Source organism: Balearica regulorum, chromosome 5, assembly GCF_011004875.1.
Source record: "Balearica regulorum gibbericeps isolate bBalReg1 chromosome 5, bBalReg1.pri, whole genome shotgun sequence".
In the NCBI taxonomy this organism is placed as follows: domain Eukaryota; kingdom Metazoa; phylum Chordata; class Aves; order Gruiformes; family Gruidae; genus Balearica; species Balearica regulorum.
The window spans coordinates 62,994,142-63,021,934 of NC_046188.1; the positions used below are offsets into that span (position 1 = coordinate 62,994,142).

The 27,793-nt window shown below is 34.2% G+C and overlaps 1 protein-coding gene across 3 annotated transcripts in view; it reads right to left on the reverse strand.

Annotated features, from left to right (window-relative positions):
• Positions 1–27,793, reverse strand: part of ELP4 (elongator acetyltransferase complex subunit 4) — a 150,451-nt gene that overhangs the window by 115,200 nt on the left and 7,458 nt on the right. For all 3 annotated transcript variants that reach the window (XM_075755285.1, XM_075755287.1, XM_075755286.1), the window contains exons 3-4: positions 17,314–17,435; positions 3,884–4,012 (exon numbers count right to left, since the gene is read on the reverse strand). In XM_075755285.1, coding sequence (XP_075611400.1) covers positions 3,884–4,012; positions 17,314–17,435 — 251 coding nt within the window. The remainder of the gene's footprint in view (positions 1–3,883; positions 4,013–17,313; positions 17,436–27,793) is intronic.

Below are 27,793 nucleotides of genomic sequence, written 5' to 3' on the forward strand. Positions count from 1 at the left end.
AAGCAGGCCAATACATACATTTTATTCGCTATCTGAAAGTTGAGCAAGGTTGTGTGTGAACGCAATAAAAATTCTTTGGAACAACTTCTGCTCCAGTTTCAATATCTGCTATTCTTGCTATATACAGGAATGATGATAGGTATGCTGAATTATTACAATAATGGGATCCCAATAATTTTTTGTTTGTTGAGCAACAAATTATTTAGTTCCAACTCGGATTATTACAGAAAGCTTGTGGTTTTCATAAACCTTAGTCTTGCTAATAAAGTAAGTACTATAACAGTAAAAAGAAAGAATATAGACATGCCAGACATGGCTATGTATTTATAGTTAGCTTTCTGAAAGCAATCATGCTATGTACTTAAACAATTTTATTTCATGCTTCAGCTTACCAAAAATATATTAAACTATTAAGATTAATTAGAATAATTTGATTTAGAGTAAATATTTTGAAATTATATCATCAATGGATGTTAGGCTGGTCAGTTATGAGAGAAAATAAATAGTAACAATAATATAGTATTTTTCCTACAAAACCAACAGAATAATCAAACTAACTCCAAACTTTTCATTAAAAGAAATAATTAGTTTTTAATTTGAAAACCCACAAAATTGCTCATGTGTATCTAGTCACAAGAGGCAGATAAGTTTTACTTAAAAAAAAAAAAGAGGAAAAATACATTCTTAAAGTTATTTATCTGTACCTGCTTTTTAAAGAAGTCCAGCAAAATGTAAGAATCTATCAAAATCTAAACATTTTTAATGTAAAATGTATCTTTATTTAAAACGAGGACTCTGAAAGCAATTTAAACAGGGGCTGTTCTTTGGCCTATAATCTATTCTTTATCCGGATTACAGATCTGAATGTTTTTACTGCAATCTCTGCCAGAGCTCATCTTTTTATTGTGTACTTCCAAGCCCCCTTAATGTTTTAGAAAGGCCTTGACTAACTGAACTTTGATCTGATGTCTTCATTGAGAAAAGCTCCAGGTTGCCCATTTCAGATGCAAATCCTTACTGAGGCCCAATAGAGTTTAGTAAAGACAGCAAAAAAGAAGAAACAAGAAGTTTCCAGGATCCTCTTTGAGAATCCTGAGGCACATTGGTGTCCTTAATCCACCCTGCTGCATGGATTAAGGTAGGTGATAACCTCTCTTGATTCAAAAGAATAAGCACAGTGCCTACAAACTGGGTGGAGACTAGGATTTGGCTATAATAAAACACCATGCAATAAAAGCTCGGTCTATGTCAGAAGCCTATGAATAGGCCTCAATGTACTGCATTCCCAGGCTTAGCGGGGAAGCTTGCAAAAAGCCTACCTGAATCAAGTAAGCATGAATAATCTGCCTTAGCAGAATGACCATGGAGAGTGCGAAGCAGAGACGTGCCATTCCTCTTAAGTTTGATCTGATAAATGTATCAGTGGATTGGAGGCTCAAGCCTGTTCTTTCCTGGATTCCTATTTTGCACAAGGAGAAATACACTAAATTGTCAGTGAGCAGAGCGTGCTTTTATGCTACCGTCTGCTGTTAATGTTTCTAATTGCAATACTAATGTGCTAGAAATCTCAGATTTAGGATGAATCAAGGCAGAAAATTGATTTCATGCTGTGACAGTTTATATATTGCCCCAAGAACATAAGCAGTTCATTCAAAAAAAAACACCCAAAAAACAAACAAAAAAAAAAAACCCACACTGTCTTGCATTGCAAAATAGGCTATCCATATACTCAAAAGTTTAAATGAAATTAACCTCTGATACAGATGAATATAACAAACTGGTAAAGGCACATCAAGCACAACACGACCTGTTACTCTGACAGATTTCTTATAAATCATTTGTCTTTTTCTGATGTTCAAGGTATATACCATATGTGAAGAGAAACTGTGATAGGTATGAAGAGTACTAATATATATACCATGCATAAGAACAAAAAGGAGTTACCTAGCTAGTCTATATGAGGTCTAATAAATGAGAAAGGAATATATAAACTATTAACAAAAATCTCTTTTATTACTTAGAAATAAAAACTAAATTAGGCATTGAAAATACCACAAAGACAGCTTTTACTCAGCATTACTTCATGTAAAGCCAGATTTATTTATTGGACAGAAAAGTTTTCTGCTCATGTGTTTAGAGTTCTTATTAAAAGCAAAGCTATTTTCTCTCTTTCATACTTGAAACTATTTGACAGCAGTTTTTGAAAATGTACTAGTTTATTAGTTCAATCAATTTGGAAAATATGCCTTGATATTTTATTCGTTATTTTCTTCCACCAAAAGAAAATTTAAAGAATAAACCACAACCAAAGTTGTTAATTAAATGATAGTACTAAGTGTATTAAATACCCAGGGTGCTGCAAGGCAACATCAGATTTTTCCTCAATGGAGTATATTCACCAAATTAATTTAGCACAGAACCAAAATTTTATAACTGCATTATAAAATATTGAAAAGTATAAATTTCATAACTTTTTTCACTAATTAGAATATCCTGATGAATTTTAGGTATAGATAGCTTAAGAATTAGACCTTTATTTGCAAGGGGTTTTTTTATATAAATTTAACATATACATAAAAATATTGTACCACAACTACACAAAATAATCGACATCCAATTCAAAAAGTGACAATGATAACAACAGAAATACTCCTCAAAGATTGACCATTTAATCTATCTTGCATAATCAAATTGCAATAATTGAGGACAAGTACATTATGTATTGTAGGGAAATATATTAGCGGATGAGGTAATTACTTCTATGAAGTTAGAGAGGATGAGTACACACCTAACTGGATTATTTACATATTTTTTTCTTTTGTTAGAAAATCAGAACAGTATTTCTTAACAACATGCAATTGTTTCCACATCAATATACGAGGAATTCTGCTAGATTTTAAAATGGACAAATTATTTTGGGGATGGTTCAGAGTGGCACAGCAAGCTCCACAATAATAAAATTGATGAGATTATATGATTACCCTGGAGGCTGTTTGATTTGGCATGTCACCATATATAAGTCTTTTCTGACACAACTATATAGCCATGTCTGTGCAATTTCACAGAAAACCAAACATGCCAAGCCTTGTAAGATCATTTTGTCACATTCCAATTATGTTTTTTAAGAATACGACTGAACTTACTAGGCAGTTATGGCCACATCTAAACCAGAATTTATAAATGCAGGCTAAAATGTATAGACAAAACAAGTTTTCTGTTTTGGATAGTAAAGAATGCTGTAGTTTCATTAAGGGTTGATTGTGCCACTGGATTAAAGAAGAAAGTCACCAGCGATGGCAGATATATTATTCACAAAACACTAAAAACTGTAAACTCTGACAGACTGACCACTGGGCTTGTTTCTTATGTTCTCCCTTGCACAGTGATTAGTTTCCAGTGACAGTGAAGCTGATATAATCTCAAGTGCTTACTTTAGTTGTTATGCACATGGATAAGCAGGTCAACAGCTTGCTTCAACACAGTACTTTCACTACAGAGAGCTACTAAGTAATGTTGATTAAACCTCCTTAAGTAATTTGTGTACAACTAAATTTAGGCAAAGTTTGTAAGTGACCAAATTATTCAAACTTTCATGAAAAGCTGCCTCAATAATAATTGAAAAATCCCATGAAACATTAATGTTTTTTACATTTAAATTATTACTGTCTGTATTAAGTTTTACAGTTCCTGCAAACTCTCAAATTCCCTTTCTCTCTGTATCTCTACTAATTCAAAAATATAGTAGCGTATGACAATTTACCCCCAGGAGGCAATCCTGTACCATTGTCCATTAGCAGTTCTGTTGTCTACATTCTACTGAAAAACATTTGCTCTGCAAATTAATTTTGACTGTAAGAGGAAAAAAGTATGAAATACTGATTACCTCCATTTTTGGTAAATTTTGGTAGCGCCAGGCTATTTTCATAGAATCCTGAAAATCTTCAGACTTAACTGTTGCTTCTTCTCCCAATTCATTTCTGTGGGCATCATCAAGCAAAGGGGCTGGAAGTTCCTACAGGTGGAGAGTGAAAGAATATCAGCTATCTCCAGTAGAAATGGCAGTTCAGGTTTTTAAAATTCCCTCTTCCCCCAAATTAGCTAATACAGTTATCTTAATATAATGGACAGTTGGAAAATCTGTAACAAAACTTGATTAAAATAACTTTCTGAAAACTGGCTCCTACTAATACTGAGCATGAAAAAACCCATGTAATTATTATGGGAAAAATTAATTATACAAATATAAGAGAATGCAGAATGGAAATCTCACATTGTATACTCTACACAAATAACACATCTTGAGCAGCATCCATATTCCTTTTTTTTTTTTTAAATCTTTCTTTAAAGGTTGATCTCCTAAATTATTCTGAGACTAGATAAGTTCCCTAGTGAATTTAAGCCTATTTTATAATAAGATCACTTTTCTTTGTTAGCTTCTGTAAATCTTTCAAAAGTATTCAACAGACCACAATAGCCTGCAGACAGGCTGAAAACAACTATAACAGGATGGTTTGAATTTTCTCTTCTGGTAACCATTAGGCATGGTATCTACTAATGACAGATACCTCATGAACACAAACAAGGTAGTAAAGGGAAAGGGCAAATATGTCATCCTGGAATTTTTATAAGTTTCTAATGCAAACATTTCTGGTTAAAAAAACCACAAAACAAAACGAAACATTGCATACAGGTGGATTTAACTGTTCTAGGAGGACTGCAGCTTTGACTTAGAACTAGATTAGGAACAATGTTCTATTACCATCTTTCTGCTTTCTACCTTTGCTGCATTGCTGAAAAAGTAAACAGCACTGCGTGGCCATCAAGCACAGCACTCAGAATTTATGCACTGGGATTCTACACCTAACAGAGGAATGAAGCGCAACCAAGTTTTCTGACCCAACTTTGATCACCCATCTGTGTAAGCTGGAGGGCACAGGAACTCTTCATCTGCTTAAAATAGATCAACGCTTATTTGAAAACTAAGTTTTCATTAAGCAAAAATTCTTGAGAGAGAACTGAAATGTAGTCTCAAGGGTTAAAAATACACAGAGCTAGCCACTATCTCTGTTACAAGGTATTAGGCGTGAAGACATAAACCCCCCAAATTTAACAACTTTAGAAGAATCTCAATTGAGAGAGGGGATACATGTGGAACACTGAGCACAGGCAGAGCTGATACTGACCATAAACATCTAAAAGACATTCATGGCTTTATGTGGGCAGACGTGCTACAAACAGACACACATAGAAAGAAGACAATGAAAGTTTAAATGAATCTGTTTTGCGTTTAGTATTACGCTAATTCAGTATTAAAGAATACAGGAGAGAAAACCTGTATATAGTTCAATATGTAATCTTATGAACAACACACGTTATTTTTGTTTCTTTAGTGTAAATTAACATAACAGCTATGATTACTGACAAAACTGAGAACAAATGTTTCTAATTTCAGGACAGTTGTTTGTGTCTCTCTTTTGGTGGTTGGTCAGTACACCCTCTGAGATAAAAGGTAATGGAAGCCATGAAAACTTTAATGTAGTTACTTCAATAAAGCTGCAGAGATACAACTGTACCTATGTGTTTCAGCAGCTAACCAGAAGACACAAGCCACACCTCTGAGAAAATTATTTTACTTTCTTTTTGCAAATGAAATGCAAAAGCCTGGTAAAGGCTCTTCATGAGAATGGTTATGTGCAGATTTAAATTTTCAGATTTCTTACAGGTTGTTTAAAAGATACATTTGTATACAATAAACTCATATTACTATGGTTGTAAAAATTAAGCTTTATGGGTAGGAAAGCTACACAAAGATTATAATTTTAAGTTAGTATTTACACCTTTCCTTACATTTACAGTTTTATAACAGATGTTTCAGTAAAAAAAGAAATTTACTTTTGTCAAAGTTTCCTTATATCTACCCAGAAAGAAAGCACGAAAACTCTCAAATCAAAGACAAAGATTTCTGACAGACAGGAGAAAATGAAAGCAGAACACAGAACAGAAACAGTACTGAAAGGTTCTGAGAAAGTATAAATACAAACACGAGCTGACAAGCACGCCAATGCATTTCACATATACACAGATACAAATTACTTGCATTTACTTCTAAGAGCATTATATAAAGGATTTTTCTAAAAAAGAAGATGTAATTTTGAAATTCTAATTTTATAACTTGGATATCCACAATAAAAAGTGAATTAATCTTATTTTCCAATTAAGGTGCTATTTTGAAAACAAATTACTGAACAGATAAACTATTACGCAGATTTAATTTCCTAATACAGTTATTCATAGATTTAAGCTGGCTAAGGTAAAAAGGTCTTTCTTTTTTAGTGAAGAGCTGCTGATATGTGATAATCTCAAAATATTGCTCAATTATAGTAATTAAAAATAAAATAAAATCAACCTTCATTTAAAAATTGAGTTCCGCAAAGGAGTAATTCCACAGACCAAACCAACATTTCCAGGCATCTTTACCTTTCATTCACCAAGATCAACTGGTTCTCAGGTACTGCCTGCAACTTTTTATAGTGGTGGGTAACCTGCATTTTTCTCAAAACAACTGCCAGCCACAGTTTGGAAGAGATCATGAAATCCTGCCTGACCATTTTCTCAAACTCCCTGAGCTTGCCCTGTTTCAGATCCTACCACTGGTATAACAAGTTGCTACGTCATCCTGCTGTACTACCACTGGGCAGCTATCGCATCATCTGCAAAGCCAAAATCCAGGAAATAGCATATTTTACTATTCATCTTTACTGTAGGTAAGAGAAGAACAGCACTTAAAGCTATTTAATATTTTTCTCCTTTAGCATCACTGCAAATGCCTGTCACTTGTTCTACGGGTTCATTGTTATTATACAATAATTGGCCAAGACAGATTTGAGACAGGGACATTTAGCTATATACATTTGCTTTTATGTAATCACACATAATGTATCTTTTACACAGAGACTGTATTTTACACTAAAATAGAACAGAGGTCAAGACAACAAGGGGAGAGAGGTTCTCAAAATATTACTGATAAAGTACGAGCTACTTCAATACCCTCATGTAACACTGGAAAATGTTCCTGCTTTGCAGTCAAACACAGAACAAAACCTTCTTATGTGGCACGGGATTGAAGGGAGACATTACAAATACTAGCTGTTGACACCCGAGAAGTTCAGTCCAAAACAATCAGGCAGACACACTATCAGTGCAACACAATTAGGCACTGTGGTATGCCTTAGCGGTTGCTAAGAATGAAGCAGATTAAGAGATCAAGGAAAAATGGTTTCATCTGAAGCTGATAAAGATATTGGCTGCCAGAGATGAAAACCTATCTGAGTATCCATCTGAAATAGCCTTTTTTTGCCAATATAGTTTACTTTTAACTTCTGACATAGTAAAGAGATTTTATTCTAACATAATAAAAACTTTTAACATTATAAAATGATTGTTTAAACATGACACAAAACAACACAAGGAAACACATGACTCAGTACCATGGCAGTTAGCATACGCATCAGCTTAGGTCTGTTTTATGCTGTCTTGTCCCTCGCTGCCCCACAGAAGGAACCAGGAAACGAACTCCTCTCTCATACCAAGAACAACTCTTATTTCCTCAGTTGCATTTCCCAAATGTATTTACCTAATAACTACCATCCTTAGCTGAAGAGTATGTTTCTTTGACATACCGTGTTCTTGTCCCTATGCAAGAAACACGTTCACATGATGCAGCGAGACCTAAGACATTTCTGGGGCTACTAGGTTTCACAGCCATTTAATTTTCTATCCCAACAAACATTTTGCTCTAAAGCAAACATATCCTGAATCATATTCTTGCATGCAGTGGTTGTGAACTTTATGGCCTCTCAGTAGGTTTCGTACATAATTCAGCCGCAATCTGGAAAGGGTAGTCTGCCTTTGGAGCTAACTGGTATTTTGAAGACCAATTGCTTGAGCTCCTCCTGATACATTAACTTAGTTAAACACATTCCAAGATGTGGTACTTAAGCACAAATAGTAAACAAAATTCCAATCCTATTCATGGTCTGAGTATATCTGTAATTTGAACACATTTTAGATAAAGATTAATGAACAGAACTAATAAAGATTGTTTACCTCCAGATTTGCATCCTCACTTTTATCACTATTACCCCAGCTTCGGCTCACCCTTGCTTTCCTCCCATTTAAACTAAACCATGTGAAAGAGAGGCAAAACATGGGGTTGCTGTTTAAGGTATGTCTACATTGACTAAAAGCCAAGACACATGCGTTCATTAGCCTGATAAAACACTAAACAGAATACCTAGGTGATAGCTAATGCTGTTTTTCCTTTGGATGTACTGATTCACATATCCCAGTCCATAATTTTCAGAAATCTTTTAACTCTATTTATAAGCATATTTGGAAAGGGAGAGAGCTTAAAATTGGTTAGTAAGCCTGGGACTGGGGAGAATTAGAGACACAGAACACCGTTATATAAATCTGCTTTATGGGCAATATTGAAAATATTGAAATTGAAATGATCCAAACATTTCTTTTTATCTTCATATCCTCTTTTTATCTTCATAACTAGAACTGGAATAAAAGGCTTTCCCCTCTTCTGACACTGCAAATTAAATACTATTCTTTGTTTCAAGGAAATAGCTCTTTCCAAACCTGACCATGCCCGAGTGAAACAGAGCACCTAAGTGAAAAAAAATCTCCAGTTGTCATAACACAGGTATATTCTCAAAGATAAAGGCTGGCTGGTTGGATATATACTTCACAGCTCTTCAGTGTCATGAAAGGTTTCGTTACTGCCCAAGAATTACAAAGCATTCATGGGTTCTCAGATTGTTCTTAAACATAGAAGGAAAAATAAAAGTTTTGGAAAGGATAAAGTAGACCCGCAGACAAACGAGCCACAGATCACAGGCTTCTTCTGGCACAGCTATACAAAAATTGAACTAAAAACTATACAGCAGAACACGTATGGGGAGCAGTGGAGGGCATGGTTTCTATGAGTGACATGTAAAGATGGCTGAGACTGGGCTTTTCCTCAAAATATCTGTGTGTGGGAGATTCAAGTTGGGCTTTAGCACAACTCTCTTTCTCCTAGATACATTACAAATTGTGAAACAAGGACTCTAGTTTCCAGCCGTTGTCTTAAATCATTATTCAGGTTTGAGAACTGTACTTCTCTATCATATATGAAAAGCACTTAAATGCTGCTGAAATTATCAGAACTCAAAAAAGTATTTCAGATTGTGAGCCTATTTAGGATTAAATACATTTATATTCTTAGAATCAAAATCAGAATTTCAGAAGACTATGAGATTATTAAAATGGTTAAAAGTTACTTCCAAAATTTCATCAAGAATTTGGAAATAAAGGTGTCTGTTATTTAAATGAAAGACTAAGAAAAGGAGAGTTGATTTATCAGCCCATAATATCTCTATTCAATATATTTATGCTTAAAAATATCTCAGCTCCCACATCATATAGCTTTGGAAAGCTTTGGGACTGACAATTTTGTGGCATCAGTGTGTCAGCTCCTGAGAACTGTTACATTCTCCCAGGCTAAAAAAAAGACAAACCTCTCATAAGGTATATAAACAAAACAAACCATGTAGCAGTGCATTAGTTAAATAAAAAAACCCAAACCAAACAGCATTTCTTGGGGTCAACTAAAATACAAATCTTTGCTATGCAGCATGAATACACAAAAAGGCAGACAAGTGCTAAAGTTATTAAGTGCGGTTTGGTTGGGGCATTTGTCTGTGTCTAGAGTGAGACGTAGTAGGAGGGGAAAAAGAAAGAAGGAAGTTTGTTGCTGTGTTTTAAAAAAAATTTTGGGAAAAAAAAAAGGTTTTCTAAAGCACTAATACTAAATGACAATGCAATTAAAATAGTTTTGTTTCCTACCAACCAAGCTTATGAAGGTTTTATTGCAAACATAAAATAATTTATTTCATTAATAAATCTTTTATCTTTGTAATAAACCGATGTACAACCCCGTATCTGCTAGCAATCCAGGTCCTTCTCTGTTTGCTGCCACATTACTTTGCTTGTCTTGTTTTGGCAGATGCACGAAGCAAAATCAGATTCTAACAGTTTGACCTCTCTCACTTCTTATGTTCTCTAGGGGATAATAAAATCCAAGATACAATCCCACAGCAGTTAATGAAGCTTAACCTCACACCCTCTTAATTACCAATGCATTACACCAACTATAGGCATCATACTCCTCTCTAAGCTATTTTACAATGCTAAAGAAGTACTACTGTGCTATTATTTAGCAACATAATCCAAGCTGTATGTGAAATCCCTCTTATATAAAATCCTTTGATCCTTACAGGTTTCAATAACTATATAATGAATAGTACTTAAGAATTTAAAACATTATCTATTTATGTATCAAGAAATATGGTGCTCATATGATTTAATGCAACTATTCTGCAATACAGTATCATCACAGGTATGATTAAAGAAACATGAAATAAAAAAATATTAAAGGGATTATGATTCACTGTTGATCTCTAACTGCAACGATACTGAAATAGTTTAAACTCACATGAATTTAAGGCTTTTTTTCATTATGTTAATTTTTAGTATTTAAAGGACACCAGATGGTAAGTCAGGAAGGGTAAATATTTTCTTTTCAATAATGTATTATATAAATGTCAGTTTAAAGGGTCCTACTCCCAAAAGGGGGGAGGATTCTATTTTGATTGTAAACACTTGTGAAGACAAGGTCTATTGTTAAAGAACACAAATGACTGGATACAGATTTTTTTTCTCCTTTCAGTGGCCCTTATACAACAATTTATTTCCCTCTCCAGGTAAGGCTGTTCTGCGGAAATTTTTCTTTGACATTCAAAAGGACCAAATGAACGTCAACCCAGAATAAATGAGAATTGTGTGAACAGGGAAGTAATATTCCTCTGTTTTATGAAATAAAGAAGGTTAATTGAAAGTACTCTAATGGGTATTTTTTTTTTTTAACCCATGAAAATATATCCTCTACTTCACATAAACAGAAGTAAACCCTACAGTCAAGTCACAGAAATCTGCTATAACTTCCTTGCACTATGGCTCCATTTCACAACACTGAAACCCAGGAATGCATATGAGAAGATTAAATAGTATTTCTGGTTTACTTCATCTTTTTTCTGAATCAGTTCATGATGCTTAAGTAAAAGAAAAATACAACAAAAAAAAAGAACATACTAAAAAAAGTAATGTGAAGAAACTAAATAAAAATGATGGTGCCGTTGTCCAAAATTCTGTAAACAGATTTAATCACAACATTATTCACGAACTCCTTTAGAGATAAGCACCGTAAGCAACAGTTCACTAATTGAACAAATAAATTCTACAAAATTACCAACTAGATTTGTAAAATAGTTATTTGTGAACACTGAAGCCTAAACAAAAAGCTACTACTTTAATGATACATTTAACAGGCTAAGTGAGATCTGTATTCAAAATCAAACACAACTTCATAACTCAGTCTGTGAAAGAAAATATCCTAATAAACAGCCAAGAACTGGGAAACAAGAAACCTGAAATTTAAGGCAAACATTTATTTCCTCCAGTTCTGGAAAATCCTTTTATTAGATTGGTCTGAACTTTTGACAAAGACTTAGCTTTACACTGTAAAGACTTCCCAGCGTGGGTACTGCTTAAAAGGATTTCATTCTGTTTAAACAGAAGTGATTATTTTTTTCCAGCATCCTCTTTCACACCCATACAACTTCTCTGTCAAGTTTATAACACAGTTTTGTAATGCAGCAAATTCCATTACAATATAATTAAAATATTTGCATTTTATTACAGAAAAATGTAAAATAGATATTCCACTTACCCAACATGCAAGCAAGAAAAGTAAACAGATGAGCAAGAGCTATATAAGAAAGAAATTAGGTTTTTCAAAGGAACTTTCAAACTGAGACAGCTGCCAGGGCTAGCTTCAACCCTAGTCTTTGTGCCACAAGGCTATCTTTACTTCAGAAAGAGAGATAAAAGGTAGTAGGAAAGTTCACCAGTGCTGTAACTTTAATTGGATTTCTGTGTATTAAGCGATAACATTTAACAGCATGCAGCAGCTGAATTATTGTAATAAGCTCATGTATTTTGAAAATACAACTGGGGAAAAAAAGGATAACAGGAATGTCACCCTTCTTGCATATTTATTTTTACTACTCAAGTTGTTTTGCTTTTAATTTATGTAGCATCTAAAAATGTCAGATGACAGAAGAAATACCTCTTGCATTCATACACAGCTTCTTTCACAACACCAGACAGCAAAAAAGATAGGAAGGAGTTAGAACAGCGCTCTTTGAAAATGGAAGCTTGGAAAGCCCTGGTCATCAGCCTGATCATTTCTTCCAGGCTTGCATTCTTCTTTTTGACAAAACAATGTTTTAGAGTCATATCTATGAGGAAAAAATGTAAGCACCATGGTTGAATGTACTTTGCTGGAATAAAAATGTCCATGTAGACAGCTATGCTATCTTTCAAGAGGTTGTTTGCACACACAGTAATACAACACTGAAACTCAGTGGGTTGTTCATTATTTATTTTTTTAAAATAACCCTGGAAATAACAGATGTACATTTTCCTAGATTGTTTCTGCATTCATCTTTTCAGTGGGAAAAAAGTAAGTGTGCAGTTTCTGTTCTTCAGGTCTGCTCAGTATAACCAGCTTGTTGGAGGTGGAATTTTTTCAGTCTTTTCCAAATGACATACTCAAGCAAAATACCATATTAACAATATAATTTCAATTTTGTTTTACAGATCTTTTCAGCTTGGTAGGAAATTTTAAAAACCTTGTTCCTGAGGGTTTTTTAAATCTTGTCCCTATTGGTTTTTAATAAATCGTTATACTTCTCTATATGCACCTTCCAGCTTCTTCACCAAGTGACGCTGCATTTTTCCCTTTCGCTGTGGTTCGCTAGACTACCAGTGGGGTTTCTCCTGACTGACTTGAGTTCAGGATACGTCCAGCAAACACAGAGAAGCTGTGTATCTGACACATGGGCACACTAAGGGCTTTACTACTCAAGAGAAAATTCTGTGTAGCTCTCCAGAGAGCAAACTGTTTGCACATTGTTCATTTTTAAATTTGGAAGTACTATGACACCAGATGTACAAGGTAAATATAATTTCATGTCTTAGTATGGTGAGCCTCAAAGGACTTGATTGGGGGTAGAATTTTGGGGAATGCATTTCCTTCAAGAAGGCTACCCTCTATAGCAGAGGTAGAAAAAGTATCCCCACCATAAGCAGCAGGCTCATAGACTATGTCAAAGAAAGTTTTTTTTTCTTCTTGGACACGTGCTCTTTATCATCTTTTCTTGTAAGAGAAACTCCAAAAAGTAATCTCAACAGAGTCCAGAAGTATCCCGTAATAAAATTCCAGCTTGAAAACAGAAATTCCATAAAAATGCAGTAATTGCACAAAGTGATTCTTCAGCTTTTCCACAGGAGATGAACAGATGCAGCTCTAGAAAGCAGTTCTGGACTTCCCACTCTTCCACCACAGGCTTCCAGGTTCCAGTGCAATGGTAATTGAGGTAACATTGGCCAGGATCCCCCAGGGCAATAGTTGGGCTTCAGGGGATGCTGGTTTCCGTTTCCCAGCACGTATAATGACCAGCAAGTCTTCCTCTTGAGACAAACTTTGCACAGGCCCCACAGTAAAAGCAACTTAACAGAGAGTACTCTTTATTGTCAAGATGAGCTCATAACTGGCAAATTTAATGAGAAAAAAATTGGATTATAACTTGTGAGAATCAGTTCCCCCCCCCAAGGTCTAGATAAAATAATTACTCATGCAAAAAGGCAAAGAAACTCTTGCATAGGCAGCTTAGGCAGTTCTAGAATTTTAGTGCCAAATGTGAAGTAGGAAAAGTGAGAAATACAGAAATACAGATACAGATTTTTTTTTTTTTTTAAAGACTGAAGCCATACCTTGGCACTAACAATGAGAATGGGTATAAAGAACAAAGCTGTTATATAGTTACGGTGTTTTTATGGCTTCCAGAAGTCAGTTTGGTACCCAGCCTGTCTTGGAGTAGATGCAAGTCTGTTCTAATTTTGGCTACAAGGAAATATTCAAACCCCTTGCCTGCTGTTTCTTACAAAAAGCATAACAGTGTTTATGTTAAGATTTCCTCTGTAATAAATATAACCACATACCCAAATTTGTATGTTCCATTCTCAAACACATACACTATATGCAACTACAAAATAGCTGGCATTAACTTTAGAGTGCTGAATTATTAAAAAAAAATACAGCCAGTAAAGACAGTGAAGGAAATAGATACACCCTCACTCCCTCATCTATTTTATTAGTTTCTCTTTAAGCTTGAGCACATAACAGCTTTTCATAATTTGTAATCTAAAATTAATAAGGTATGGTACTGAAAATGGAATGTTAAGATATAATGTTTCCTTCAGTCATTTTATTATTAAATTAGTTTTCCATTTACTAATACAATCAGTTTTATTTTATGATCGATCACAGAAGTATACCATACTATTTCTTATATTGTACATTATTCCCAGTTCTTATACCTTTATAGTAAAAAGATGCCTTTTGTTGAAGAATATAGATTGAATAGAAATGCTCTAAAATGTTTAAAATACTTTCTAAAAACCAGCATGTATATAGTTCTGTAGGTTTTACCAGAGGTGTATAATTTTTCAGCATTACGTCTTAATGCCAGTTTCCTGAAGGAGCTTTGACTACAAAAGGGATGAATATGTTTTCAAAGGATGATGGATAAATTGGTGGGTGGTAATATAATATATCTTAGGCAGCTGATCAGGGCTTTTTATCCTCTGCTTGTCTTTTAGTTATACACAATTTCAAGATAATTATGGTCTATAAGAATGTCTTTTCCCCTTCCTACTACCAGCAATATTTGTCTTGGTTATAGGTTCAAGAAACTTCCAATCACATCATAAAATTAGAATAGGGCAATTACAGCATCTCAGCAGAGAACTGAATGTATAAATAGACTGACCACACAATATGGACATAAGGTAGTTAAGGAACTATCTTTATGTAAAATACCAGTTAATTAGGATACTAGCTATACAATATATTGAATCCACACCTGAATTTTATAAAACAACAACAACAACAAAATCACAAAGTGTAGAATTTGGGGTTGATATGTACCAAATTTATATTGCCTTTCCAGTAAAGAATACAGTCTGATCAGTTACTGAAAATAAATTAATTACTAATGTCATTAAATAAAATGCAATGTTATTCAACAGTCAGATATGTTACATTAAAATCCTGACTTGGTAGAGACATCCAAATCCCAAACAGCTCATTTTTATGACAGGAGAGGATTTGCTGAACCACCTGAAAGTCCTCTCTTTTAAAAGAAAGTCAAGTGAGACGGTCATAGGGAAAATCCCTCTACCTCTGTGATTTGGAGAAACTAACTGTTGCCAACGCCAGTCTTAGATTGACTTTTTCCAGGTGAGGCAATAATGTATTTTAGGTAACACATATTGGCATTTCAAGAAGTGCCTGAGCTTTCCAAGTGTGAAAGTATGTAATTTTCTAGATTGCTGTCTAGCATGCTACAGGCTTACTTCAATAAAACAATTTCAAGACAGCAATACATATCAGACCAATCGACTTTACTGTGCCTTGTCTGTTAAGCAAAGGAAGTGTTGAATAGTCAAGGTAAGAGTAGCAAAGCATAGACAAGAGTACTGTTGGCTATATAAACACACAGAGGAAGAAAACAAGACATAATTATGTTTTCCTCAACTTTCCTGTAGTAATATTGTCCATCCATTTCTAATCTCTTATAGTAACTACGGAGTTACAACAGAGGAGTGCAGTATTATTTCCTGGTGTCTACCCTTGAAAAGTAAGAAGGAAAACTTATTCCAAATCAGACAACAGACCTCAGTAAGTCACACTGAACTAACTGACCACATACTCAAACTGGTACAAGAAGGATAGATGTATGTACCAGTGCCTGTTGATTAACTTGCAAAAGCATAAAGAGGAGCTAGGAAAAACATGACATGCTACGAACAACTGATTCAAAAGTGAATGAAAAAGAATACAATGTATGTTAGCTACTCAATTTTAAGAAATTTTAATGCAATGCAATAAAAATATTTATTTGAATAATTTAATTTTGATGATAAAAACAACCACAATGATCATGTATTATACAGTCAGAGAGTCAATGACTTGATTATCAGTTATTTAAAAACAACTATTCTTAAAAAATACAGCACGTTCTTATGTAATTCATACTTCACAATCAAATTCTAACGTATTTGATTAGGCTATATTGTAAACCACAAGAACAAATGATAAAAATTTCAGCCCTAAATGAACACTCTTCAGGTTCAAGATCATAAAAGAAATTGTTAGATTTTTCATAACCACAACCATATATTTTCATTAAGAATATACTTTTTCCTGAATACTGAAGATAATATTGAATAGATAAGGCATAGAATCTACCATCACTAGATAGGAAAAAAGAAAAGTAATCATTTTGTCCAGAAATAGGCTCTGAAGACTCTTAAGGAAATAGCCAGACTTCACTTGATGCAGAAGTAATCAGTAAATTATACGTTACCTTTGATATTAGAAAAAAACAGCCTTAGAAAGACTTAAAATATTTAACGAAATTTTGTAAGATTATCCTCACACTTCAGAATTTTTTGCAGTGTTGATCAGGCTTTTTCCCTTATATCATTTCCTTACAATGGAAACTATCAGTGTTTCATCAGGAGCTCACTGAAGTCTGAAAGGAACCTTTCTATATGACCTGATCCAAAGCTGACCACGTTTCCCAGTAGAAAAAAAAAGACAGAATGAAAAGTATGTGTAAAGGAAGTTGTAAAGAAGTTAAATGATATTCTTGTTTTCTATAAGAAACTACAATAAATATCTACACAAATTGTATGCTGTTTCCACCACAACACATTGGAAGCAGCTTAATTACTCTTTCTGATAGGCAGGTAGAAACTGTAAACAGTTGGGTTTACTCAAACCATTCAACTAAGCCAGCTAGTCTGTCTGGTTTTCATCCAAAATCAAAACAAAGAATAAGCAGACTCCTAGCCTGATTTGGTCTTGAGAGATCTTACTGCACTGTCCATAGACAGAGGCTAGTGAGCTAAATTTAATTCCCAAATCTGGCTAGTGTAAATACTCCTGCACTTCCCAATACATTCTTATGAATCACCAAGATTAATTAATTTCTTAATACACAATATACACACTTTAAAATGTATATATTACAGAGATTACAACTTTACTTGTCAAAATCTATGAGTGTTATTTACCTTTAAGATGCTGTCAGGATGCTCTTTAGCAGAGGCAACAAACAAGTCATGTCCACAGACAACTCCCTCTGCAAGAAAATACTTGTACAACAAATTGGAGTAAAGACCGTATTTATCTTCCTCTGTGAAAACAAAAAATGGTTGAAATTTTTTCTTTTTTGTTAGATAAACCACCCCCTTGTATTTTCAAAACATTATCAAAGCCCTCTCTTGGTCTACCTCCTAGACTATATAATGTACAACAGAGATAATAGGTAAAATACGATTCCAAAGCTTTAAAAATAATGCTTGATAATATTGTATTCCTAATTTTTCAAGCCCAAGAAATAGTTCTCAATCATGTATTTGATTCTAAGATATGGATCGGATACAGCGACAGTGCTATCTTCCTAACAAGGTTTCCCACAAGTATCAACTAAGATTACCAAAATCATGCTTTAATGGAAAGGGGTTTTGTTCATTTAGGAGAACTGTGTTAATATTTACATTCTTCATGCTTAAAATATTAATCAACTTACTTAAAATATCTATGAATTGATGTTTTTCAAAATTTAATAATATTTAGCATGCAAAAGCTATATAAAGGTATAATTTCTTCCAGAGACATTGTTATATCTGCATTCCTTTCAAAACTGTGAGAACTACAAAATAGCAAAACAAATGGATATATTGAAAAAATAGACAATTTTTGAAAGCTAACCAGAGCAAAATCACAAACACATTCAAAAGACACATGAACTTATAGTTTAAGAAGTGAGACAATCCTTGTTAAGAGAAACTGTGAATACTAGCCTACTGAAATAGAAATACAAACTCCCACTAACTTCAGAAAGGCTAATATTTCCTTCAGCTTCTTTGTTGCAAGTGAAGTATCAGAAATTACCAGAATTAGAGTGTCTTCATGAGCTTCATACAGTTAAAACCTATAATAACTCAAAACTATGGAAGAACTGAATGAATAAATAACAAATGAAACTCGAACTATTTCTGATTTTTTTTTAGTAAATATAAACAATAGCAATGTTAATGCTAGCAAAAAAAAAAAATATCCTACCAATATAACTACCTGAAAAATTGTCCAGTAAAATTTTAGATCATGCCCTTTGGAACACACATTTCTGACATTAACTTAGAAAGTTATCTGAAATATTTTGTTTGGGAGAAAAGTTAATGCAACAATGTAAGGTTTCACTTTTTCATCTATTAATCTGGCTGCTAGAAGATAATATACAAGGATCTTGTGGCAGAAAAATACAGAGATATAGGTTTTCTTCATACACAACTAACAAGACTCTTAATCCATTCTTTGTATGACTTGGAAACAACTTCCTCCCTATTATAAATCACATACGAAAATATTAAAAGAAAACCCACAAAACTAGTAACAAAGGCTGAAAATAAGAAAGTTGTCATTCATATCTAAGTTGTAAAAAATACTAAAGAAGGAAAACAAAAAGAATATAACTTCGATATGTACCACAATAGTATGTTTTGGAGCTTAAGAGTCAAAAAGAACCAATGGAGCGGGAGGAAAGAAAGAAGAGAGATGTATATCCAAAAAGGAGAAAGAATATTAATAACAATAGGGAAACTTAAGAAACAAATCACAAAAAATAGTGTTGCTCTTCTACACTCCTAATATCATGCAGAAGTACTGATACTTTCAGTGCTTAGATTCACAAAAGAAAGAAATTTAAACCACAAGTTTTCAAATTCACTGTAGAAGGAACGGTTTTCCCAGAGATATTCCCCATCCCCCATGGGATATTGAGCAAAACAGAATTTATTTCCTGCTTTTTTAATTTCATTTTACTAAATTCATTTTGTATTTGGGATACTTTTTTAAAAAAATAAAAAGTATGAACTTAAAATTTAGAACATTTATTTAATTTCTTTCTTCTTCAGAATAATTCCTAAAGATATAGCATCAAGACTACCTACTTTGCTGTTAAAGAAAAATATTTATTTTAAAGTTTCCCTTTCATGAAAACCAAGTGCTGACTTTAAGGCAACATTTCAAGACAGAGAAAAAAGTTTCGTAACACAGTCACTAAGACAGGAGATTACATAAAACTGGGCATCCAAATAAGCCAAAGGGAATACAATAATTACAACACTATTGCTACCAGTACTAACCATTGATATATCCAGTTTATTGTAGAGTCTGAGGGGTTTAAGAACTCAGATTGTATTAATATAATTGACTTTTGATACTGTTAACCTGCTTAGTAGGCCATATTAGCCTTCTAATGTACTTCCAATAACACATTTACCTTTTTTAAAAATAACAGTCTAGTGAAAAATCCGGACAGATCAGTATCGTGAAAAGTACAGTACTGACACAAGCTTACTGTTGACAGTGCTGAGTTCCTTATTAAAATTTCAGCAGGACTGACTTCCAAACACATTACAGAATTACAAACTGCAATTTCCTTGAAAGTTTGGAGCTCTTAATTAAATATTTTATATAGTTTACTCTCGCATGCTTAAAAAAGCCATTAATAATGTTACTGAGGAACTGCTTGCCTAGTAAATCTGCTCCATACATTGTGCTGAGACTGAGGATTTAGACCCATGTATGTATGAGACTAGGATGGAGACAAGACTCAATTCATATAAAACTGAAGGACTACAGTTACAGAAGCAAAAAGTAGTACTGACACTATCTAAAGTTTTGAAGAAGTATTACAGTCTTATTTTGCAAATAGAGTCTTTGGAGCCTGCTTAGATCTTAAACTGCTTCAACAACAGGTAAAATAAAACCCATATGCAGAGTAATTCTCTCTTATAACTGGAGTCCAGCTCCTGCTCCCTAAACATCTCTCTAGTTATTTATGCTTTGGTTGCTTACTGCAATATAATTGGTAATATATTATTCACAATATATTGACTTCCATGTGCTAATCACCATCTATGAAGCTCTCAAATTAGGAGCCAAAGCTCTCTAGAAATCAAAGTGACAGCATGATATCTACTTACTAATTTTTTTTTTAGTTGTCTGAGCTACCTGAAAGAAGCCTCCAAGCCTCGCATATAATCACATCACTGCAGTAGATGTCAGTGGGGAGACGATTTTGTTAGACCTCCCTCCCTTTGAACAAAAGAGGAAAAGGAATAATAGTCAGGTGATCTAGAAGGACTGTCAACTGTAACATTTAAATCATCCTTAGTGAAACAAAAATCTTGATTTCTTAATTTTTATCTACAGGTTAAAGTTCACCTGCTTCACAATTTGAGTCACAGAAACACTGAGTTGTATTGCATATGGACGGGACTTAATTCACATTTAATGGAGTATAAGCCAATACTTCATTTAGTCGAAGTATTTTATGGTTTGTGTATGTGTGTGCAACTGTACAGAGTGTCTTTCTAGATCATCATTTTTGATATTCATTATTCCTTAGAAAGTAAACAACATGCTCAATTTTGTGCCAAACATAACACATAAACTCCATAAACTATGGAGAAAAGACATCATACTGTGTGTTGATGATTATTTAATTAAACAGAGAGGAAATACGGCTGTAGCAGTTAAGTAGAATTTTTACTCAGATTTTATTTGAAATGCTGAAATGTTAAAACAAACTATAGAAGTGAAGCAACGGGTAACAGGGACATAAACCCTTTTACTGACCTACCCAAGATTATAGTTCATTTTTTGAGTGATAGAATTATTTGTAATATAACAAGACTAGAGAGGTTCTTACACTGCCATACCCTTCCAAAACATATATTGCAAAACAATAAGAAATTTGGCAAATTAAAAACATTTACATTCAGTGTAAGGACGCATCATTTTAGCATTTGCCTTTCCTTTGATCTCCTTACATTGATTTTCTTAACAGTAAACTTACAGTAAAAATAAGAAATGAACTATTGGAGAGTGATCTAAATATAAAACACCTCATAGTCTGCTACAGTACTCTAAGGATTAAATGTGTCTCAGAAAGCCTTTACAAACAGTGTATCCTGAATTGTTAAAGTCAAGGCATCTGTAAGAATCCCTCAGTTCTTCAATTTGTCAGAGAGAGGATGGCTTTTTATTGATTCATTTCTAGGTCACTAAACTTTTGTGGTATTCAAAAGATCTAAAGTGCACCCATATGGGGCTTTTCTGATAGCATCCATTGTACCCTGGCTTCAATAGTTACTTTACTATTCAAAACCATAGGAGTACAGCTTTCTTCTTGTAAATAAACAAACAAATCATTTAGCACAGGTACTTCAGTAGCTCACTGATTACTTTCATAGATAAATTGAATGAAATACTTTGAAGTATATTTGTTTTCTTATAATGCTTGGACTTACTATTTTGATGGCTAGGATAAATTTTCAACTGTTATCTTTACGTTTCCAAATTACACACACATCCAAAAGAACTACCTCTCTGTATGTATAGGAACTAAGACATAAGTGTTTAGTTTGGCTGTTTTAGTCAGCCAAATACTCAAGACAAGCCTGGCCCAAATCTTTATTCTTAGCCTCCATACTAAAGAGCTGTCCCATCTGCAGCTGCAGACTCTTTTTCTGGGTCCAGTCACACAACAGTCCGCAGCTTTCTCTGATTCTTTTTGAACAAAGAGTGTTCTACAGCTAAGTAGCAGGTGAGTAACTAGTGAAGCGTAAAACTATACATGGAAAAGAGATTATTTACCTAGAAGTTATGCATATTGTCTCCAGGACAAAACCTCTTCTGATCCTACAGATAAGGACATAAATAAAATAGTTTATTGTGATCGTTATCCATTGGTCTCTTTCCACAACAGCATGCTTTCATGGCTCAAACAGTCATGAAGAAAAAGCAGTATTGGCAGTATCAATGCAATGAATTCCAACATATAACCACGTTGAAAACTAAGAATAAAGACCAATTCCTATTTATGGCTCTTTTTACCCCTACACTGTATAGGCTACTGAACACATAAGAGACATTCTCAACACCTTTGTGCATGGACTGTCTGTCTCAAAGAAATCAGTAGGTCATTGAATTAAATACAAAATTTTAAGGCACTGGAGTTTAACTAGGACACACAAACCAAAGAGAGCAGATATGAGTGGGGCACAGTAAATATACAATTTATATCAAAAGTAGGACAAAAATCGCATCTAATTATAGCCATTCATATGTAAACAAGTGGCCTTAAGAAAAAATCTCTAGCTATGACTGCTCCCTCTGCACAGGGGTATTCATGTTCCAAGAGAAGGATGGAGAATAAGCACTATAACTTGGAGAGGAACAAAAAGTCAGGAGCAAAATCCACCCTAAGGTAGCAAATACATATAGATCATATTTATAATAGCTGACTTTTAAACATCAGTATATTAAATGGCATGAAGGTCTTCGAAATAGTCCAGATAAATTGCAGTATAATTGCTTAAAATTATGAGAACTAAGAGGAAAAAATAAGACTGCAACAATGTAATGTACAGATAGCTTATTTTATTTCTCTATATGAAGTCTAGACAGGGTGCCCTAAAGCTGCCAAAAGCTTGTCATAGCCTATCAGTATTGATCATTTTTTCACCAGATAGTTCTACAGTATGGTACTGTGACCTAAGGTGTGTCTTTCTGTAGCTATGAAACATCTCTCTGAATTGCTGCAGGTTATAAGATGCGATTATTTTAATAATCTGAAATTCCATTTAAAAGATACTTTACTAATGTCCACATTTACTAAGCTTGAGGCGATATACTTTGTGTCACTTGCATTTAATTAGCACATGCCAAAAATGAGTTGTCAAACATATGAGTTACAATATTTGGCATTTGGCCATACTTCAGGAAGGTGAATTCTGGTAACTTGTATTTTGTAGAATTATATTTAGCAAATCACTGTTTTGTACCTCTGTGGAGATTATCTTTTCCAACTTTAAAAAGATGATAAATTCAATTATATTGACAAGTGAAGAGAGCTCTTACCAGTCAGGTTAAATTGCATGTCTAACAAAAATAATAGTAGCTAATTAAAGTAGCTGAAATGGCTTCAAGGCTTAGAATGTACAAGTATAGACCTGCTTTTAAGCAGACAACTTTAACTTTTAATAATTGACCCCAGCTACCAACAAAAACCCTCCTACTGATAATCTTGAAAACATTTAGCCGTCAATGACCTTGTCAAATCTAGAGCATCTTAAAGGTATGTAAGAATAGGTTCTTATAGGGTACCCAGCACAGATCTACTTGAGTGTCCTGTAACTGACTATGCAGAATGTGTTATATAAACAAGGCTTATATTTAAAAAACAAAATAACTTCCTCCTGGAAACTCTTCCTGAGGCTGGCAAAACAGTCATACAACAGGTTGAAGTACATTGGAGAGGGGAGGGTAGGAAAGGACATAACCAACAGCTATACTATTTGTTTGTTTTGAAAGGGGAGATTCTTCTAGAAAGCTAATCTTTAAGAGCAGTTTAAGATGAAACAACAAACAAGTGGTCACACATTCATATTGAACAAACTGTTTTGATAGTGTTCAAATTTCCTTTCACGCAGAGGCAGAATGTTTGTTTTACCACTTCTTACAAGCCAAGTACTGCAAGATCTTTTGAAATTAAAGTACTAGTTAAAATCCAAAACCTTCTTGCTATATGAACAAACCCTAGGAAGTTTCAAGTGTCTCTAGCAGCTAGGATCTTGCATGAAACTACCATGTGCCTCAACTCTCTAATTCTCATAAATAAAACACTATCAAAAGAATATATTATAGAATTAAGTTCAACTCAAATTCATGATGCTCTTTATTATGAATTAAGTTTTAAAAAATTGTGCACTTATATTTCAAACAATATTTTACAGTCTTATCAAGTAACCTGCACCATTACTATATCTTCAGAACAGTTAAAATAAATATTTTAATACCCTGAATCTACTATTATTTGGTTAAATTAACCAAGATAATGTGTCAAATAATGAAGATGAGCATTTAATTTGCAAAGGGAGCTAAGCTAAAAGTAATGCAATTTATTCTTGCCTTAGAGAATGTTGAAGGAAGGGGGAAGAATTTAACCTTTTTATAACACTTGGAGTATAACACAGAAAGATCTTCCTAGGAGGTTTATCACTGACAGCTTCAATCCTGTATAATATTAAGCTTGCCTAGACTAATCTCATGACAGATTTTTTTTGTATACTGACAGGATATTCTAACAATGCAGTTACAATTCTACCTGCACCAACTTTAAAAATTAGTCTAACAATTTTTAGACTAATGAGTCATGAATAAATATAGCTCCTACTTTAAGACTTTTTGTATATAATTATATGTTTCAAAATAATATACGGTGTCTTATTTGGGAAAAAAAATTAGCTTTCAAATCTAAAAGAGAGATTCTCCTTCATGTTTCTGTGAAGCTAAGTTTGATATCAGATCACAAATAAACAACCAACATAGGGGATAAGTAAATTAAAACCCACCACTGAGTATTGCCAGCTATGTACTCAGAGGAGGGGGGAAAAAAAATTTCAGGTAAAAATCCTATCATTTTCAAATCATTGAGTCTTGTAATCTCTTTCATTACAGCACAAAGCTCACTGCCCTTGTATTCGCTTCATCTGGTACCATTAAGGTCAGGTCAAACAGATAGCTAACCCTACGCTCAACAGTAGCCAAAAGCAGATATTTAGGAAGAGGTAATAACTGAACAAGCAAATGTGATGCTTCACCCAAGCACTTGCTCAGCCTCTGACCATTTGTAGCTCAAGAATTTCCTTAACCGGACTTGGTATGCACTAACCTAGTAATGCAAATGGCTTTCTCTTCCATCAAGCTGCCCAGTTTCCCACTGAGACCATGATTTTTCTTACATCCACAACAGCTTATGGTGAAGCGTTCCATCACTGAACTGCATACTGTCTGAAGAACAACTTTGTTTTGTTCAATGACGATTTTCCAGCTAGTCAGTTCATTTGATGCCAACCAGTTTATCTCCTGGAAGGGGCAGTGAATATTGTAATGGGAAGACAAAACAAAACTCATCTAATTTCATAATCTCTGATCTGTGTGAAATATGATAGGTTCTAACATTTTTTTTCTTCTTCCTTTGTCCATAGCAAGATTGCAACTCTTCTGAAACTGAGTGAAAAAAGATCTTCATTGAAAGCAGTAAGAGATAAAACCCCTATCATATTTCCTGAATTCACAGAAATTTGGGTGAAATTTCATGAGAAAATTAAGCTTGACTGGCACTTTTTTGCCTTGAAAAAGGCTATCTACTTTCTCTCCTAGTCCTCACTGTGAAGTCCTCCTTTCCCTTGTGCTGGCTCTGGTACTCATCTTGCATGTTAGTGAGCTGATTCAGGTCACCAGACAGACAGAAATGTTTCCACTCTTTAAATTGGTGAGTTTTCTGTCAACTTGGAGAGCTGAGAGTTGAAAAGCAGTAGCGCCAGCTCAATGAACAAGATTGCACAGCCAAGAACAGGGAGAAGGATTTGAACAACTTCTTTCAGCAATAGTGAACTGCTGTAACCAATTCAGTTTTCTCAAAAAATCTGAACTTACACAAACAGTGCCCTATATGGAATTAGCTAACATCAGTTATTTTTTCTGGCAGGCAACTATTCAAATTATTTACACTTCATGTAAAAAAAAAATTCAAGATTTTCTAAGATTCAGTGAGAGAGCACCATCTGTCTCTAATGATGGATAAAATGTAGAAAGAGAAACTAGCCTTAAAGTAACAACAAGCCATAATAAGACCAATTACCTTGCTCACTAGCAAATTGAAAATGCTGTTCAGCTCTAGTGCAGATTCACAAGGCCTATACCAACAAAAGGTAACATGATGTAATCCCAATAGTGGCTAAAACAGATTTCAAATAAGATCTCCCCAAATCTCACTGTTAGGTTCTTTAGTCTTAAGACCAATTCAAAATATTACAACAATTCAAAATATTTAACCAAAATTCTAGATACAAATGCAGTCTCCCAAGTGATGGTTGTCATTCCACAGTGAAAGTAAACACAGAAAAAATGTTGAGATCATACTGTTTTCATCCCTTTCAGAAAATGACTGAAAATTACTGATTAAATCTTTCTTAAGGCTCAAAAGCCACACTCTGAACAGCTGCTAGCCTACTGGTGCCTATCACTAGAGACATGATGTTTTTGTCTTTGCATAAATTTTATGCCAATGAATTCTAAACAATATTACTAGAAATATTTTCAAGTGATCAGGAGACTAAACTTCTTGGAAGTAAAAAGCTGACCTCAGAACATCACGAAGGATATAACAGAAAGGATGCAATGGCAGTCTCTTAAGTTGTGAAGCTTGTTTGCATTATAAACACCAAGAATGTATATTAGAAATGAACACAGAGTATGGTTCCTAGCTTTGATTATGAGAATGCCATTTAAAATAGTGTCAGAAGCATTACTAAAGTGAAGATAAATGGCATGTCCTGCTTATCCTCTATCTGCAAGTTCATTATCTCATATAGAAAGATTACTCAACATACTGGCTGCTACTTATATCCTTGTACTGGGTTTGCGTGGCCAGGTTTTGGTAGCAGGGGGGCTACAGGGGTGGCTTCTGTGAGAAGCTGCTAGAAGCTTCCCTCATGTCCAATAGAGCCAATGCCAGCCTGCTCCAAGATGGACCCGCTGCTGGCCAAGGCCAAGCCCACCAGTGACAGTGGTAGTGCCTCTGGGATAACATAGTTAAGATGGGAAAAAACTGCTGTGTAACAGCAGCCAGGAGAGAAGAGTGAGAATATGTGAGAAGAACAACTCTGCAGACACCCAGATCAGTGAAGAAGGAGGGGGAGGAGGTTCAAGTACTGCAATTCAGCGACTCCTCCAACAGCATTCAAAACTAGAAATTGTATTCGTATCTTCTAATCTTCCAGTTCTTTCTTCCCTTCGCTGTCCTCTACTGGTTCTCATAAACACTAATGGTCGTAACACTTCATCAGCAAGCTCTTAAAATACTCTGCAGACACAATCTATTTGAAACCACCCAAATCACCTAGGCATATACCAGTCTGCTTTTTCCCTAGACAAAGCTGAAATGTAGTCACTGTTCTCAATTATGGTAGTCATGAGATTTCAGGTCTCCTTCTGGGTGAAGATTAATACAAAAATTCATAATTTTTTCCCTTTTCTCAATATCAACTATGACTAGCTTTTCCACTTCATCAAGTAATGAACCAGCCTGTCTCTTGGGCTTCTCATAATTATTGAGGTACTTAAGAAAAATTTGTATTAGTCTTGATGATTCTTGCTAGTTGTATTTTACTCTTTACCTGAGTTTTTCACTTTTTGTCTCTACGCTCCCATTTTACAATTTTGCACTGATCCTTAACAACCTGTGAGGCATTCGAAAGCTCAGGATTTAGCCAAAATGGTGCACTTTCATCTTATGCAATGAGAAACTGGCCTTTTTATCTGTAATAACACCTTTTTTACTTTTATCTTCCAGATTTTACCTATCAATTTCAGATCTATTGACAGTTGTCTTCCCATAATCATTGTTTTAACTTA